This window comes from Chenopodium quinoa, unplaced genomic scaffold (genome assembly GCF_001683475.1).
Source record: "Chenopodium quinoa cultivar QQ74 unplaced genomic scaffold, ASM168347v1, whole genome shotgun sequence".
Taxonomy (NCBI): domain Eukaryota; kingdom Viridiplantae; phylum Streptophyta; class Magnoliopsida; order Caryophyllales; family Amaranthaceae; genus Chenopodium; species Chenopodium quinoa.
The window spans coordinates 6,406,342-6,424,997 of NW_018742390.1; the positions used below are offsets into that span (position 1 = coordinate 6,406,342).

At 32.5% G+C, this 18,656-nt stretch overlaps 1 protein-coding gene across 4 annotated transcripts; it reads left to right on the forward strand.

Moving 5' to 3' along the window:
• Positions 1 to 7,275: 7,275 nt before the first annotated feature.
• Positions 7,276 to 14,899, forward strand: LOC110700421. Of its 4 annotated transcripts, none has more exons than XM_021877965.1 (6): positions 7,276 to 7,536; positions 9,542 to 9,873; positions 9,980 to 10,171; positions 10,263 to 10,379; positions 10,478 to 10,559; positions 14,718 to 14,899. In XM_021877965.1, the coding sequence occupies exons 2-6, from the start codon at positions 9,545 to 9,547 to the stop codon at positions 14,778 to 14,780; spliced, it is 783 nt and encodes a 260-aa protein (XP_021733657.1). In that variant the 5' UTR covers positions 7,276 to 7,536; positions 9,542 to 9,544; the 3' UTR covers positions 14,781 to 14,899. The 4 variants fall into 4 exon arrangements, with proteins under 4 accessions (XP_021733657.1, XP_021733668.1, XP_021733675.1 ...); XM_021877976.1 differs by having other exon boundaries at positions 10,496 to 10,559; XM_021877970.1 differs by lacking the exon at positions 7,276 to 7,536 and adding an exon at positions 7,572 to 9,478.
• The last annotated feature ends 3,757 nt before the right edge of the window (positions 14,900 to 18,656 follow it).

Below are 18,656 nucleotides of genomic sequence, written 5' to 3' on the forward strand. Positions count from 1 at the left end.
CCGTTCCTAGTGTTTTATTTCCTTGGTTATTTGTTTTGTTAGTATTCTCTCTTACCTTTGTCTTCCACCTAGCTTAGGCACCCAAATAGAAAGCATTTGAACTTTACCGTTCCTTTGGGTTCGACCCTTAACTTGCCTCTATACTCGTATTTAGGTTTGTTAAGCATTTATAAATTTAGTTTGACCGAGGGAGGATTAGATAACGACCTAGTTTTCCCCTCGTCAACTAGATGTGCACCAATCAAGAGTTTTATTGCTTATCCATCTTGCACCTTACGTGATTTAATTGTTTAGACTTGGTGATGACTAATATGCAAACAATACAACCAAATTCGATTTCAATTCGATCAAGCAAAGCAAGTTTCCAATTTCAATTCTTGATTTATTAGTGGCAAGCAATATTATGTGTATAAACACCTTGAGTGCATAAGGCAACCCAAAACACTAACCTCGTCTTACAAGAATTAAACTCTTCCTTTACTCATTCTATTTCAATAATCATGAACGAGTAATAGACAAATCATTCCACCAAATCACATACCTTTGCCTCTAAGCGCATTTTGCAAAATAAATACATAAATAATAATTACAAAACAACATAGTGCAAAACATACGAAAATAACAATGTATAACCAAACAATTATGCTCGGTCTTCTCTATACATGATACTAAGTTCTCATTTCATTCCTAAACATGATTCTAAAGGCAAGATTTTGTAACTCGTACGTACCTTGAATAAACGAATTGGTATGCCAATTTACTAACTAGAAATCACCTTAAATAAAATCCTCTCCTAAACCAAACAATAAGAATTCAATCAATGCCCAAGCAACATAATTTACAGCAATACTAATTAAGTTTAAAAGCTTCAAAAATCATTGAAACGCCATCTTTAAGCCTCCCAGAAGTCTAGGTTAGTATTTTAGAAGTAATAACATAAATTTCCATAAAAAAAATCCTTAAAATACATCTTTATCTATAAAATTTCAGCAAGCTAAAAACATTATAAAAATCTGAAATTTAATTTAAACAAGTAATTTAAAGTTATTGAAATTCTTATTTACTATATAGAATATTAGTAGACTTTAATTAAACCCAAAATCCATTAGTTTTGAAGTGATTAAAGACTCCAAAAATAATAGACAAAAATCTGAAAATTAAATTATTTAACTAAACTTCAATGTTCCACATTTTGTAGTTTCAATATACTCACAATAATCATTTAACGGAATTAGAAACATGAAAATTTGAAACTGAAACAATTTAAAACCCAAAAACAAATCTTTAAAAATCTGAAATTTTAATTACCATTAAAATGATTAAACTTTAACATAATTTTAACATAGTATGATTAGGTAACTTGATTAACACGTTCTAAACCCTAAAATCATGAAAAATCAAGGTTTTATACCCTAAATTCTTAATTAAAGAAATTTGAAAATTAATTCAATACTTTAAATATCATAAAATTTATAAATTTTCAATCTTCTAAAATCCAAACTCATGATAAAACTATGTAAACAAAAATCATGAAATAAATCATATAAAGTTTGAATCTTTGAAATTAAAACAAGAACTTATAAGAGAGAGAAAGAAAGAAAGAAGAGGGAAGAGATAAAGAGGAGGGGCAAATTGATCTGTTCGGTGGTGTAGGGTGGCGCGATGGTGTGGTGGTCGACGACAACCATGTGGGCGGTGATGGCTGGCAGCGCAGCAAGGTAAGCACAAAAAGGTTTGTGGGTTTATAAGAATTAATGAGTATATTATGGGCTTAAATATTTAATCTCTTTTTCTAATCCTAATAGGGTTATGACTTATTTTTGGGCCACAATATGTTGCGTTAGAAAAAAGTAGGTTCTATTCCCTTAAAATTGGGCTACTATTATTATAACACTAATGTCAACCATGGTTACTAAATGGGAAAAAGGATTTTATTTCAAAAATAGATCTTATTCACTTAATAAAGTTCAAATAAGTTTTTCATAAAATAATTTATACCATGAAATTAAATTCAAATATTTGTATAAATAATAGGGAAATATATAATAATTCACTTCAAAAATATGGGGGATTACAATCTACCCCTCTAAAAAGAAGTTTCGTCCTTGAAACTTAACCCAAAATCCATAATTTCTCAAAATTATTCAAACTTATATATTTTGTATTGCTGTAAATTGCTTGCTTCACAACATGTACACTCAAGAAACTGAACTTATACTCAATAAACTCGTACTTGGCCAAAGTTTACATACTTTACAAGAATGCAAACACAATACTATTATGCAATAACGAGAAAAATCATGTAAAATTAAGCAATAAATAGCATAAATGAGGTAAAAAGCGCGGAATTACATCGCATTCTACCTCTCTTAAAGAAAAGAGTTACGCCTTCGTAACTCACCTCAATAACATAATTGGGCACTTCTTTTTCATTTCTTCTTTCTGCAATGATTTATCCTTAGCTTGATTCTCTATAATTTTCTCAAATATAGACAATTCAATTTACATTGTATTCAATAATCCCTTTAGCTCTCCTTGGATAACACCCTAAGGCTCTTATGATCCGTAAAGATCTTACAAGCGACATTCAAAAAATTTCATATGAAAGAAAGAAATATCCTACTAACAACCCAAATAATAAATAGCATCTTTAAATAACCATAAACCAAAAGTCACATAATTCCATGCTTCACATACCACATATTGATCTCTCATACATATTATATTGCACAAATCTTCACTTATTAATCTATATTACATTAATTAATCCTTAAACATGATACTAGGTGATCACAACACTCAAATTTGCACAGTTAACTAACACATACATGATTTAAACCCCTAGCATAATCACTTCATTCAAAAATAGACAACATAAAAAGAATTAAATACAATGCACATAGAAAGAAGGAAAATTTGTTAATTACAACATTAAAAGGGGTCATTGTGAATTACTACCCCTAAAAAAAAGATTACTACCATAAAACTGAATAATTCTATAGATTGCTACCCTTTTCCCTAATTAGGTGACTTAATCTCTTAATGACATCATTATTTGACTAATTTCTAATTAGTTGCTTTTAAGGCATGATTAATCAAATAAACCCTAACACCACCTCTAAACCACCACTGCACCACCTCCGACAGCCCCCCTTACACCATGCCCACCATCTCCGGCAGCCCCCTAACCCCATCCCTACCATTTCTGACAGCCTACCCCTGTCCTGACATCCACCCTACCTCTAAACCACCCATTGCACCACCTCTAAACCCCCAACAATGTCTACCACCCTCGAAATATCCCTTCTCCCCACCCGCCGACGACCTTAAACTCGTCATCCTTGCCAGAGAACCCTACTAGGCCCTCCCTTAGCCTCTTTCACCCCTCCCCCCCCCCCTTAATCCCCACCCTAAAGTTCTTAAATTTAAACCCTAAAGCCCTAAAATTGAAACCCTAGGGTGGTGATTAGGGGAAAAGGGGATAAAGGCTGATTAGGGATGATCAAGCAAGGTTTTTCGGCGAAGGGTAGGGGGTCAGGGCAGCCGCGAGTGGGGAGGGAGGTATCGTGAAAGGGAGGTGGTTTTAGGGTGGGAAGATTGTTGTTTTAGGGTGGGGACCAAGAAAGGGGTGTTGTCATGGTGGGGAGTTAGAGGAGGTAGGTTCGGTGGTGGGTGGAAGGTGGCCGGAGGTGGTGCAATGGTGGTGTGGAGGTGGTTGTAGGGTTTAGTTAACTATTTAAGGTTTAAAAGCAACTAATTACAAATTAGCCGGATAATGATATCATTAATAGATTAAATCACCTAATTAGGGGCTAATTAGGGAAAAGGGTAGAAATCTATAGAATTAATTAGTTTTAGGGTAGTAATTAACAACTTTTTTTTTAAGGGTAGTAATTCACAAAGACCCCTTTTTGAGGTCGTAATTAACAAATTTTTCTAGAAAGAAATCATCAATCTTATATGCCCATCCTAAGAATACCCAAAACTCACCGATAAAATAAAATAATTTCTCAAGTTTAAATAAAAAAATAAATACGCAGATTCATTTTATTTCAAAAAAAATTAATAACGTAATAATTTATATAAATACATATATTTTATTTAAAATTCCGAATTACTTTAATTAAAATATTTTTTTTTTGAAATTAAAGTTTTACTTTAAATCACGTCATAAAATAAAAAAAAATCATAAGATTTAAAACGTTAGGAGCCTAAAAACTTTAAATTAACTTTAGTGGTAACAAAATTGAACCTAAGCTCTCTGATACCACTTTGTAACACCCCAATACTTCTCTCTTTAAACCTGTTAATACCTTGATCAAAATCCAAGATAATTACTAACGTGTTACCGCCACGTGTTCAAACGTTAAGGCTAATTTTAGAATTTAGCAGCGGAAAAACTAACTCATTTAAAAATAAGTTTCAAAATCAACGAATAAAACCGAATTAAGTGTTACAAGTTGGAACCATTAAGGTCCTTATTCAAAACCCAACAAAAGTAGTAAATAAATAGAATCAGAGTTTAAATAAATTAAAACTTATAAAAAGAAATAAACTGCGAACAATAACCAACTCTCCACTCAAACATCCCATAACCCTGATGCGAATGTTGCATGTGTAAGAACCTGTGGTTATTCTGCTCCCCATTATTACAAGTGTAAAAATTGGATCATCACATGGTCATTGAAAGTTGAAGGCCATGACCAAAGAAAGATACACAAAAGCACACAATCAGCAAAGCAGAGTACATACTAGTGCAAAATAAAATAAGAAATCCTTAACATGCTACTAATAATAAATCATCATGCATCTTTGAATTATAGACTCAACACACGACTCAACCATTCACTAGTGAATGGTAGTTAACTCAGTTCATTTAATTCATTGGATTAAGCAATAGACAAGGTAGTCCAACCCATGCTCCATTTGGAACATCAATAAAAGAAAAACCACATGCCTCCTTTCGGAAACATTAATAAAACATCCAACGACCACGGGCGCAACTCCATGACCGTAGCTAGTATAAGATCTCATCTAACTCCTAGTTTTGAAAAATATTTGAAATAAGAGACTCGTAGAGCAAACGGCCTCGAGAAAAGTGCACGACTAATACCCCGTGTACCCCAACCCAAGTTTGTCATTACTCTAGATGTGCACCAATCCAGAGTTTTATTGCTCATCCATCTTGCATTTTACGTGATTTAAAAGTTCAAACTTGGTGATGGCTCATATACAAACAATACAACCAAATCCAATATCAATTCAATCAAGCAAAACAAGTTTCCAATTTCAATTCTTGATTTATTAGTGGCAAGCAATATTTATTATTGATTTCTTTAACTACTTCGGTGTATAAACACCTTGAGTGCATAAGGCACCCCAAAACACTAACCTCGTCTTATAAGACTTAAATTTTTCCTTTACTCATTCTATTTCAATAATCATGAACGAGTAATAGACAAATCATTCCACCAAATCACATACCTTTGCCTCTAAGCGCATTTTGCAAAATAAATACATAAATAACAATTACAAAATAACATAGTGCACAACATATGGAAATAACAATTTATAACCAAACAATTATGCCCAGTCTTCTCTATACATGATACTAAGTTCTCATTTCGTTCCTAAACATGCTTCTAAAGGCAAGGTTTCGTAACTCGTACATACCTTGAATAAACGAATTCGTATGCCAATTTACTAACTAGAATCCCCTTCAATAAAATCCTCTCCTAAACCAAACAATAAGAATTCAATCAATTCCCCAGCAACATAATTTACAACAATACTAATTAAGTTTAAAAGCTTCAAAAATCATTGAAACGACAACTTTAAGCCTCCCGAAAGTCTAGGTTAGTAGTTTAGAAGTATTAGCATAAATTTCCATAGAAAAAATCCTTTAGATACATATTTATCTATAAAATTTCAACAAGCTTATTAAGAACAATTTTAAAATCTGAAATTTAATTTTAAACAAGTAATTTGAAGTTATATAAATTCTTATTTACTATATAGTAGATTAGTAGACTTTAATAAAACCCAAAATCCACAATACAACAAATTGACCTTTGTGCCATGAGTAAAATCGTGGCACAAGTTTCAAATTTCCGTGGCTATGTAATTTTGCCACGGGAATTTTGAAATTTTACCAAACCCCAACAACAACTAATTGTAATTACTCGCTACTCTAATAATTACCCGCTACCCGACTGCTAAAAGCTACTCCTACCCTTGGTTTTTCCAAACATGACCCAAGTAAAAGTCAATTCCCAAAAAAGTCAAAGCCTACGGACTTAATTAAACTTGTGCTTTGATTTTTTTTTGTTTAATTTTTCAACTTCTTCTTCTCGCATCTCAAAACTCATTCTTACCCCCGATACTACCTATTTAACCCACCTGTGCTTCATCTTTCCTCTCAAAATTTTCCAAGTTCCTAACAATTCCATCTTTCTTGTCTTTTTTAGATTCACTCTTACCCCGTTCTCCATTGCCTCTAGAAATTCATTCGTTTATTCAGAATCTTGTTGGCATGGGGTGGATTGATGGTGGTGGGTTGTCGGTGGTTTTTAGGGTTCTAATCTGAAACCCATGAAGCGGTTCCTCACCTCCACGACTTTCTATATTCACGGCTTTCAATAGTAACTAGTAGAAAAAATGCTATTTGTAACGCCCTATTAGTAACTGGCGTATATTATGCTAGTTACAGAAGCATCAGTAGTAACCGACTAAGATAATGCAAGTTACAAATTCTATGATATTTGTAACCAACGTAGTAAATGTCAGTTACTAATATGTGGTTTATCTTTATTTGAAGTTTTATTAGTAACTGACTAAATAAATGTCAGTTACAAATGTTCAGTAACAAAAAATAATACAAAAAAATTGTAACTAGCTTACAAACGCCAGTTATAAATACTTAGTCAAAGAAAATTTGACCACAGCGTTTGTAACTAGCTTATAAACGCCAGTTACAAATTTTAAATCAAAAAAATTTGACCAAAACATTTGTAACTAGCTTAGAAACACCAGTTACAAATAATTAGTCAAAGAAAAGTTATCCAAAACATTTGTAACTAGGTTACAAATGCCAGTTACAAATAATAAATTTTGTAACTAGCTTACAACCGCTAGTTATAAATAATAAGTCTAATAATAATTTTTGTTTTTGTTAAAAGAAACAAATATTAAGTTTCTAGTTTTTTTTTTTTTTTTTTTTTTTTGAAGGAAAGTTTCTAGTTTTCTACTTTCTCTTAATTTTATTTATTTTTCATTAATTTTTTTTTTGAAAAGTAATTTTCATTTAAACTTTGATTAAAGATTAAAAAAAAGAAAAATAAAATTAAGGTATCTAGTATTATTCAGGTAAATTCGCAAAAATAAAAAAAAACCAACACTTTCGCTCCCCCTTCACTGCTCCTCCTTCACCCCTTCACTGCTCCTCCTTCTCTTTCGCTGCATCTCACTCTATTAATTGTTGTTTTGGTTTGTTCGAATTTTGGATCATCTTTAGGGGATTTTTATCAAAGTTTTGAGGTATGTGTTCCTTTTGAATTAGGGTTATTTTACCTTCAATTAGTTGTTTTATATGTAAATTCGAATTGAATGTTGTTGTTTTCAATTACTTGATTAATTTTTAATGAAATTAGATTATTAAAAACCAAGGAAATTAGGTTTTGATGAATAATTTCGAACAAAAAAAATTAAGAAACGATTATTGTTTGTGTTACTGCTTTGTGTGTGCGACTGTGTGTGTGTTAGAGAGACTGTTTGTGTGTAAATCTTGTATTTAATCAATCGCTTTGATCTATTAATACATCTATCTGTTTGTCTAAACTACTAAATTGAATTTTGGTGGTGAAATAATATGTGACTATAAGGATTTGTTAGTGGGATGGTATAGCTCTGCCAAACATTCCAGACCAACAATATACTTTGGTATATTGAAAACATTATTGTCTTGGGATATTGAACATTAATCTAATAGCAGCGTTTCTTGCTATTAGAGTACATGCATGTCTAATTGGGGTACACTAGCTGAGTATGTCAAGCTGCTGTTTAATAGCTAAAGATTCTAATTGGGGGACACTAGCCGAGTATGTCAGGCAGCTGTTTTTCTCTTTAAAGCGTGTGTAAATTTGTGTGTGCAAGTTAATTGAGATAACCGTCACATTGAGAATACTGTTGTTTTTGTTATAGTTATTGATTCTATGATGAACGTTGTTGTGGTTGTTGTTGTGTTGAACGCTATTATTGGCAAGTTATTGTTGTTGTTATTGCTTCAATGTTGAACTAGTCGAGTACATCAGGTTGTTTTAGTTGTTGGTGTGTTGTAATTGTAGTTGCTTGTTACTTATCTTGGTCTAATAGTCATGCAAATGTGCGTATCAAGTGGCTGAATTTCATCCTTTTGCTTTGTTGTATGTTCTTGATAGAATATAAAGGCCAAGATTGCAATCAAAATCTGAAACACTACTTTGTTGTTTTAGTTGTTGGTGTGTTATATATATATATGCTGCAAATACATCATACTGTGAATTTTGCTGAGGTTGTCATTTACCACTGTCTGTGTGTGTGGAGTGGTAATTAGGCCTATAGCTGGTTGTAATTCTTCATTGGTTTGTTAATATAGCCAATAATGTAGTGTCTTGTTTAATCATTTTTTTTCTTCAATTTTTTGTTTGTTTGTTGTTGCATAACTGTATAATCCTCTTTAATGATCTGTAGTGACTCTTTCTATAGTACTCGAACTTGGGTAGAGTTGACACATATACATTTGGTCTACGTGTTAGATTGGTTGTTACATAATTTTTTTTTCTTTTTAAGTTCTAGGTTTCTGGAGATGAGGGTATAGTTAGAACACTTAGACGTAGTTGTGACTTGTGAGGGATGTTTTAACACTCGTAAACAACGATAATTGATTGATAAACAACCAAGTCAGAATTTTAGACAAGCCTAACTTCCCAAACTTCTTCTGTTTACTGCTGAAAGGAAGGAAAACAGAGAGAAAGAACAAGCTGTCCATTAAGTATCCCTGCACCCCCCTGCCTGACCCATATGTTCCTCCCAAAACCCATTTACCAAAGGTCAATTTAACAAAAAATCAGTTTTTGTACAAAGAATCTTACCTGCTTTTATTTCTCATACTTATTAGTTGTTAATTGTAGATTATGCTTTCATGTTTCTTGCGACATTATCAATTATGTAGGTCCCAACTAAATGTCGTCTTGCTTTAGTTGATGAGTTCAGTGAGAACTCAGTGATTGTGGCCGATGGATCGGCAAAACCTTGTCCTAGATGAGTGATTCATAACAAGAAAATGAACCGTGACATCTATAGAGTTAGTGTTGACCATGTTTACAGTAATTATTCTCACCTAAATCTCGCAGAAGAGACTGATGACGGTATCACTATGTTGGGTGAGGTGAAAGGTTTTTTTTTGGGGTAGCCGACAGATTTAGTCTTCTTTACTGATGAGGTAATTCATTGATATGCTATGTAATTGTAACTAAATTATATTAGTACTTATCTTTTCTTGAAGGTTATGACTTTGGCAAAAAAGACGGATAATGAATTGGTGAAAACCAAAGAGAAAGTTGATAGTTGCGGACCTATTAAATCAGAGCATTCAACTATTAAAGGCAAAGGCATAACTATTCCGGAAAATATTGTTGAGAGTCTTGGTAAACATTGTTCTATGTTGTATTATTGCATGACTTCAGGAAGTGGAGATTATGATACTACGATAATTCCATTGAAGGCTCCATTGTTTTATAAAAAGGAAGACACACAAATTTATGTTACTAGTGATGATGTCTCTGAATTACTACGAGGAGCATGGGCAAATATTTCATTAATCCATGTCTACATATTGTAAATACTAACATTCATTAAAGTTATTTGAATTTGTTTCACTCTGAAATATATTTTGTTAGATCCATTTATTATACTAATTATTTATTTTTTCTTTAAAATGCAGGTACTTAATTGAAGAGCATATCTCATTATTTCAGAAGACTAAAATCAAATTCTTGTGCTCCCAAAAAATTTCTGCAGATGAAATCAAGAAAGATTTCCTTGAAGTCCAAATGTATTTGAAAAATGCTTTTCTTACTAAATTAAGGAAAAAAGATGCACAATGCAAATTCATTTTGGCTCCATATATGGAAGCGTATGTACTACTGGTCCTTGATATCTTTACTTTTTCATAATTTTATTATTTTAATTATGTGGATAATACAAACATGTTTATTGAAATGTAGGAATCATTGGGTACTCTATGTGATTGATTTGCATATGAGTCTTGTGTATGAGTTTGATTCTGTTATTCAATCACCTCCGAACGCTCGAAACTCAGAGTTGTCCAAAGTAATGAAGATGTTAGTACACAACATTACTAGTACTACATATTCATATGCATGTGATTAAAAGTTATTTTTCATTCGTTTAATCTAATGATTTTTATGACTTTTTTTAGACCTTACAATGTATATAGGTCTCACGTTAAAGGAAATTCTATCAAAACGAGTAAGCCACAATTATTACACATAAGAATGGAGGTAAGCGTATATTTTTTGCTTTTTCGTTCTATTAGTAATGAAAGTATTATTTAATATATTAAATAATTGTACTGTGTTCATTTGAATTAGTGTACTCAACAATGTGGTGGTACCGAATGTACTTATTAGGTGATGAGATATATGTATGAGATAGTATCTTTCCATAGCGATTGCAAGGGTAATTTGAAAGACGTTAGTGATGAGATATATTACGAGTTTTGGTTGATGTTTTATTTTTATAAAGTATAATATATATACACGTATTTTTTTTTCGAGAGTATTTGGCAAGACTTGCAGCCTACAACGATGTAGAATTGGATGAGATTCAAGAACAATGGGTTAAGTTTTTTAGGCTTAATTTTTTGTTGAAAGATTAGTTATCTTATTAATCGATGTTATGATTTATCGCATTTAGCTTAATAAAATTATATAACACATTTTTATACATCTACTTGAATTTTATTTAGCCTATTGGTTATTGTTATTACATTTCTAAATTATAAATCAATGCGTTTTTAATTCAAGTTTAATTGTTTTTTGGAAATTAAAGTATAATTAATTTTTTTGTATTGTATGGTTATGGATGAATAATTCGAGTTGTGTGGAACTATTTAGAGTGTTGGTATTGTATGGAAGTATGGAAGTATTCGTAGTACGTGTTTTGTTGGTTGAATTGTAACAGGTTATAACCCTTTTGACAATGGGTCATTTGGTAGGATATACTACCATTTTTGTATTTGAATCAAATATTTTAAAAAATATATATATATTAGTAACTGGCGTAATCTAGTGCTAGTTACTAATAATATTATTTTTAAAAAAATAAAAAATATATTCGTAACCGGTGTTATGATTTGCCAGTTATTGATAATACCCTTATGTAACCGACGTAACTTAATGCCAGTTACAAATAGTGTACGTTTTTACTTGAAAAAAAGACTTTTTGTAACTAGCGTTGGGTTATGCTAGTTACGAATAATACCCTTATTGTAACCCACTTAACTTAATGCCAGTTATAAATAGTGTACTTTTTTACTTGAAAAATTGACTTTTTGTAACTGGCATTGGGTTATGCTAGTTACAAATAATACCCTTACTATAACCGACTTAACTTAATGCCAGTTACAAATAGTGTGATTTCTTACATGGAAAATAGACCTTTTGTAACTGGCGTTAGGTTATGCCAGTTACAAATAATACATTATTTGTAATTATCATGAGCCGGTTACGAATAATTTTCACTAGTTGTAATAGTGACATTAGCAACCAACAATGCCAGTTACAAAAAGTCAATTTTGCCAGTTACAAATAGCACTTTTTCTATCCACCGCCATCTACAAGTCCTGGATTCAATTTTTGCAATTAATACGGCGGAATTTAAATGAAATTTCCTCAAGATCGAAATTTTCTAGGTTATGTATCTTTGCGTTCCAATTATTTATGTTGAATGCTTTGATATCTTGAGTTTAATTGATGTAATATTTAGAAGTTTAATTTGGATGAACTTATTTCCCCAAACCCCCCCTCCTCTTTTGTTCTCTGATCGAGTAATTAGGTGAAACAACTCAAGAATTTTGTTTATTCTCTATTAAATTGCAACCTTTGTGTTTCATTATGCATGATTTGTGTTCATTTTTTTAAAAGTTTTATTTAGTTTTAATTTAATTGCATATTTGATTCCTATTTTTTTAACTGTTGACAATTGAACTTGCAATTTTTTTAAAGGCAAATCTTCCTTTTTTTTTTCTTTAATTGGGTTAATTTTTCTGAAGTACTTTCTCAATTCAATCTGGGTTAATTCGATCAATTATAAGTGGATTTCATTTGTTGAAGTTATGTTGGATTGATGGCCAGAAAACTTTGTCTTAATTTTTTTTATGTTTCATGAATTGGAAAGAAGGTAATGCTCATTGTTGTGATTATTTCATGACTGATGATTATTTTATGTGAAGCAAGATATTGTATGGAGTATAATATGACTATGTGAAGGTAGTACAATGAAGGTTTTTTTATATAGAGGTGAGCTTCTATGATGCTATTTTCAATGGTCTTGTGTGATTAGGTACAATTATCTGCTTGTCATTTATGTCATTTTTGCAAGCCCGTTTTTTTTTCTATTGATTGGATAAAGCCTAACATGGCATTTTCTCCCTATTTTTATCACCTGTTCCGTTTTGTATCTTAGTCTTATAATATCTCTCTTTGCTTAGCATAAATGTTTCTATAGTTATTTTTAATGAGTAATTTTACAGGTAACTTGGTCAAAATTTTTATTTGTTCATTAGTGTTTAGTTGCTCAAGGTTCCAATGCAATTTTGGGTTTCCACGAGTGAGTTATAGTTCTATTAGGGAGATGCTACATTTAATCTTTCTAATTATACTCTCATCTTTGTTCTTCCTTTTTTTTATTATTTTTTTATCGTAATGCAATCTTAGTATAACTAGTATAATGTGGGTTAAAATGTAGTGTAATTACTCTGTTTTAATCAAAGGGGTGGGGCGGGGGGAGATTAAGGGATTAAACTTGAGTTACCTAAGTTAAGGAGTTGTGATTAGCTAATAAAGTTTCTGGTTTAGGATTTCATTTTTTATTTAGATAAACAAAGGGTTTTTGCTTGTGAACTAAATAGTAAGCAGTTTAAGACTTGTTTGGTGCAAGGATGACATGCATTTATATAGCCTACAACTCTACAAGCAATTGGTGCTGCAATGAAAAATGCAGTTATTTATCTTGATTTTATAATGATTTATTACTAAGGTCCTAGTTAAGTAGTTTGGCTTATTATTTTCTTATTATGAGCTTTTTTTCTTTATATTAAGTCCTGTGTTCGGTATCTTTAGTAGCTTGCTGTTACATTGTACTTGTTGTCAAAATTACATTCTACATAGTATGACCAAGTCCCAACCCTGCTATATCAAGCTCTTTTTGCTTCTGCAGATTTGTTTGGATTTGTTAACATTTCTTTTGTACACAAATTTGCTACTATTTAAGATTTTGGGAAAATTAGTGGTTGACTTTCAAAATCACATTGGATGTATAATTCCCTTGGTTGGCTCACTGGGATAATGTTGAAAAATAAGTGTTGGGGTTATCTAGGCCTTGGTACTGCCATATTAATTCCACCTCAGATTTTCTTTTATTTTTTTTAAAATTATGATATAGTTTGCGACAAGTTATGTTATGTATACTGATTGTTTTTCTATTATTATTAGACACCTTGGACTGAAATGTTTGAAAAGGTTTAGCTAGTTTGTGTGTGTGAACTATGTCATTTCCAATTAATTTCTTTTTTATTTAAATTTTTTTGAGTCACTTCAACCTTATTGAAAAAGGAAGGGGGAAATGCACTATATATAGAAGTTGAACTCTATTGAAGAATTTGGCCTACTTTTTCTAGGTTAGATTTTACTCGCACTTATCGTCTTGTCTTATAAACTTGAAAAGTGCCTTCTAACTAGCATGGTGATCAGTTTTGCTCTTTATTTGAAATGTTTATCGAGTATTATGCATTAGTTACTCCTATATTGCATATCGTTAGACAAGGTGACATTTGTATGTTTGTGTTGTGCTTGACATTGCTGCTAGTCTTGCTACTATTTAGATAAATTAAGATTAGCCTAATAAACCCTTAATGTTAAAAAAAAATTTCTTAACTTGACCGTAACTACAGTGAGGTAAATGAGTAAGAAAAAGGAGTAGAAGAGGAGAAACTTACGTTAAGTTGCCAGGCTCTTGGTTACGTCGTAATTGGATTTTTTTTTTTAATTATGGTGATGGGGAATTAATCTTGGTTCTTTTTGTTGTTATTTTACAATTTTCCAAGGCTGAATGTTAGTTGTTCATATTGTAAATATAATCTGGTTTGTGTGACTATGTTTGTGAGTGTATATGTGGTTGTAATTTCTTATGGATGTTGTTGCGCGCTATTGTTGCTGCATGATGCTGTTGCTGACTGCTGTCTCATGATGCTGTTGTTGCTGACTGTTGTTACATGATGCTATTGTTGCATGACTCTGATGCTGATGCTGCTGTGCTCCTACTGCATGATGCTGCTGTGCTCCTACTGCATGATGCTGATGCTGCTATGCTCTTACTACATGATGCTGCAATCCTCCTATTGCATGATGTTGATGTTGATATGCTCCTGCTGCTATCAGCTCTTAATGTTGATGTTGTTATGCGCCTCCAGTCCTATTGTTGTGGTTATGCTCCCATTGTAATAATTTTTTTTACTATAAAACATTACAAGAATTTATTAATGGAAAGCCAAGTTTACATATATGTAAGTCATTGTGTATCAATTTAAGTAATAAATAAAGCAATTAAAAATTTATTATTTGATCCTTTTGTTTTGGCACTAACCACATCAGCACCGAGCCAAAACCGGTGCCCATTTGTCTTGTTTTACTAGTGTATTTATGGAAATAAAGATTATTAGGCAGGGTAGTATTTGTGGCAACAAGGGATTTAGTCACGGTGCTATTTGTGACAAAAATTTTAAATAGCCATGTAGTATTAGTGGCAAATAATTTGTTAGCCACGTTAATACTCGTGGCAAATGAATTTGTTTGCCAAGTGAATATCCGTGGTATAAAAATTAAAATTTGCCACGACATTCACTTTTCCATGGCAAATTCCTAGCCACGCCCTCTTTTGGCCCGTGTCCATGACCTGTCACCCGGGTCTACAGTCCCTTGCCACACGTGCCGCCATCGTGGCACACTGCCACATGGAACGCTGCCACTTGGCTGCTGCCACTTGGTGTTGCCACATGGCGGGCTACCAATGTGGCACGCTACCACATGGCGCGTTGCCAACGTGGCACGCTGCCACTTTGTGGCTGCCACGTGTTCTTCCACATGGCGTGCTGCCATGTGTGCTGCCACATGGCACACTCCTATTTGGCGCGCTTTCCTAGCCTATTGCGTAGCTAGGATTTTACTTGTTACTTGAAGTATTTTCCCGTCTCACCAAATCCTAAATTTTTGCTCGACATTTGAGATTCTCCGACGCTCTGTTTCGACGCTCCAAGCTCGAATTTCTGACGTCTAAATATTTATTACTCGGGCGACTCATTAATTTGTCCGAATTAATTCGTTGTGTCGGTTCGTTCATTGCTTGGGTGTGACCCGAAGGGTTCAGTCAAGATTAAGCTGTAATATTAATTATGCATTAATATTACTAATCGGAAGCGGCCTCCACCTAGGCATTCCGATCACTTGATTTTACTGAATATATTAGCTTTATAGTTATTCTGAACTCACTATCAGAATAATACACTTGTTCGATGGACACTATTCCTTTCAATCTCCCACTTATCCTTCCGGACAAGTGTGCTTTTAGTGTATAGCCCTTTTCCTATGTCGCTTAATGTCTCTTCATGAACTGTAAGGTAAGATTATTTTGTCATCCTTATTACGTCCAGAAGTGTTTCTCAATTCCGTGTCCGACTGTCAATAAACAGATGATTTCTAAAATCCATCCGAGCACGGCCATGCATTTTTACCTTCTCGCTCTACGAGAGGCCTTGTAACAACAAAGACATCTTCCCTAATTTTAATAGGGGGGACATTTCCAGTCTTGTAATGTAGCTTCTCTTACTATGAGAACCTAGCCACCCGAGTAATGTCGTTATAATCCCCTGTTACGGTAGACGTTTAACAATCATCAAAACGGACTAGTACTCAAACAAGAAAGCTCACAATACTCATGGTCAAGGAAAAAGGTTTCGATAGAAATAATGAGAAGTATACTTATGACGATTTTTAATTTCTTAAAGTATTCTCATAGGTCGGTCTAGTATGGTTATAAACCAATACCTGTGCAAATTATTCATGACAATCATGTCCTCTTAGCACATGAAACGGTGCTATAAATCAAACTACACACTAATCTCAACTGGTCATTAATCGTCCATTATTTAAATGACCTCGATTAGGAATAATATTCGATTATAATATTCAACGTTCACATAATAGGTGTTTCCTTACCAAGACTGCTCTTGAAACCCTATTTTGAATATTCCAAGAATCGAATGGACTCATTATTTAATTCTAAACCACATATAAATAGCAAACGGAGTGATAAAAATTGCATGAAATTTTAAATTACTCCAAAACCTGAATGGTTTATATTATGATAAATGGTTTTTCCGAATATTTTAAGAGTATCACTCTTTATAAAACATCTATAGAAATCACACCTATATCTAATATGCTTGATTTCTTTCATGCAATTGTGAAAGTTATAGTTCACTTATTTCATAGGTTTAGTTATAACTACTTTGCTAATCTTAGCATCTTCATTACCGATCACTTTCATAATAAGATGATAAAATTTGAGAGTGTCATGGATTATATGTGATTTAGGATTTATTGTCCAAGTGATGGCTCCCACTCATTTTCATAATTGAGATCTTCAACTTGGGAACCTACAATCATTAACATTCAGCAACAAACTTTCCACAGAACATCTTCTTTATTATCGCCATTAAGGCAACAATATTCTAAACATATATTTTAGTAGACTTTCTGATGATGCTTTTCTAGGGTTTCACTCCAAACGACTCACAATGATTTAGGATACTCTAATCACTTATGATCATGGAAATTTTCCTTTAATTCCTGCACATTACAAATGGATGCACGTCCATGTTACCATTATCAAGCCACGACTTATCGTTAGCTCGTGCTTATAAACGGCTTCCTTGTTAAGGATCTAATCCTTGTTAAGGTTTGTGCTTGCAACATCAATTTTCAAATTGTATTTGTTTCCACAAGTCTAGAACTCATCCTGTTACTTATCCAAGTAATTTAGATGTTATTGGCCACAAGCTAACAATCTATAACATAGATTTAGGTTCATTGGTACTACATACATACTTCACATGCTCTAAGCAAGTAAGTCGTGCGACGATTCCATATCACGACGTACATGATGGATTAAATTGCAGAGTTATTCTCAATCTTATTCCATCCATGTGATATTTTAGTTCATTCAGTTTCACTGAGTCTTGCTAAACTGTTTGCGATGTGATATGGTTGAAACTCTCTATTAGAGTCTTTCATGTTTGACTTAGTATTTAGCCTAGCTTATACTTAGTTCAAACATTTACTTAGTTTTATACATATGAGTCGAAAGTCTTTCAAAGTCTTTAAATTCATGTTTAACATGGTAAAATCCTTTACACGTTCAAACATTTTATTAAGTCTATACAATAGATCTTAATACTAATATGTACTAAGTATCGTCTTTTGCTTGGTCCATTTTCCAAAATACATTCAAATCTAAGCATTTAACATTTGATAGTTATTTCACAATAGAGTTCATAAACTTTTCCTTGGACCTTTATATAATTTACTTTTGCTCCCACTAAACTTCTTATTCATAAGAATTTCTATGTTTCTCCATAAGTCAATCCTCTTATTAATTTCATGAGAAAACATGTTCCAATTCGTATATGCAATGCTTCCATTAATCCCAAGACGGATTCCTTGAGCTTGCATTTAAATCTAGCATTTATTTATATTTTCAAAACCCTTAGACTATTTTCATTGTTACTTCCAAAATCCTATTTCAGGAAAGCGGTTTTGGTATCTATTTTGCCATATTTCATATGAGCAATTTTGCTAAAACAGTCACGAAAAGAGTTTAGCATTCTGATTGGTGAATAGGTTTTTAAAATCAACTCCGTGAATTTAATTGTATCCTTTTCAACCAATCTAGATATGTATGCATATACATTTCCACATTTGTTAGTTTTCTCCTTGAAAGCTTATTTTCAATTGATGGGTTCTTTCACCCTTTATACAAATTAATCATGTTTCAAACATGATTTTCAAACATGGAGTCTTTCTCGGATTTTATGGCCTCTAACCATTATTCGGAATTTGGATTTGTCGTAGCTATCTTACAAGGCATTATTCATTTACTATCTAGTAGTAAATAGTATTCTTGTAAGTCTTAGGTTTATTTCTAACTTAATAGAAATTTACAGGATTCCATCCAAGCCTTTGGTGAATTCTATACCTATACGGGGCAATTGCATTAAACACTGAGTTTCAAGGCGCTTCCAAAGACCTTTAATTTTCTTGATC

Excerpts from the sequence above, each read along its gene's own strand:
- LOC110700421 (XM_021877965.1), top strand. The coding sequence starts at position 9,545 with ATGACTTTGGCAAAAAAGACGGATAATGAATTGGTGAAAACCAAAGAG. Across the intron at positions 9,874-9,979 it reads TTAATCCATGTCTACATATT|GTACTTAATTGAAGAGCATA; the intron begins GTAAATACTAAC and ends TTTAAAATGCAG. Across the intron at positions 10,380-10,477 it reads TTGTCCAAAGTAATGAAGAT|ACCTTACAATGTATATAGGT; the intron begins GTTAGTACACAA and ends GACTTTTTTTAG.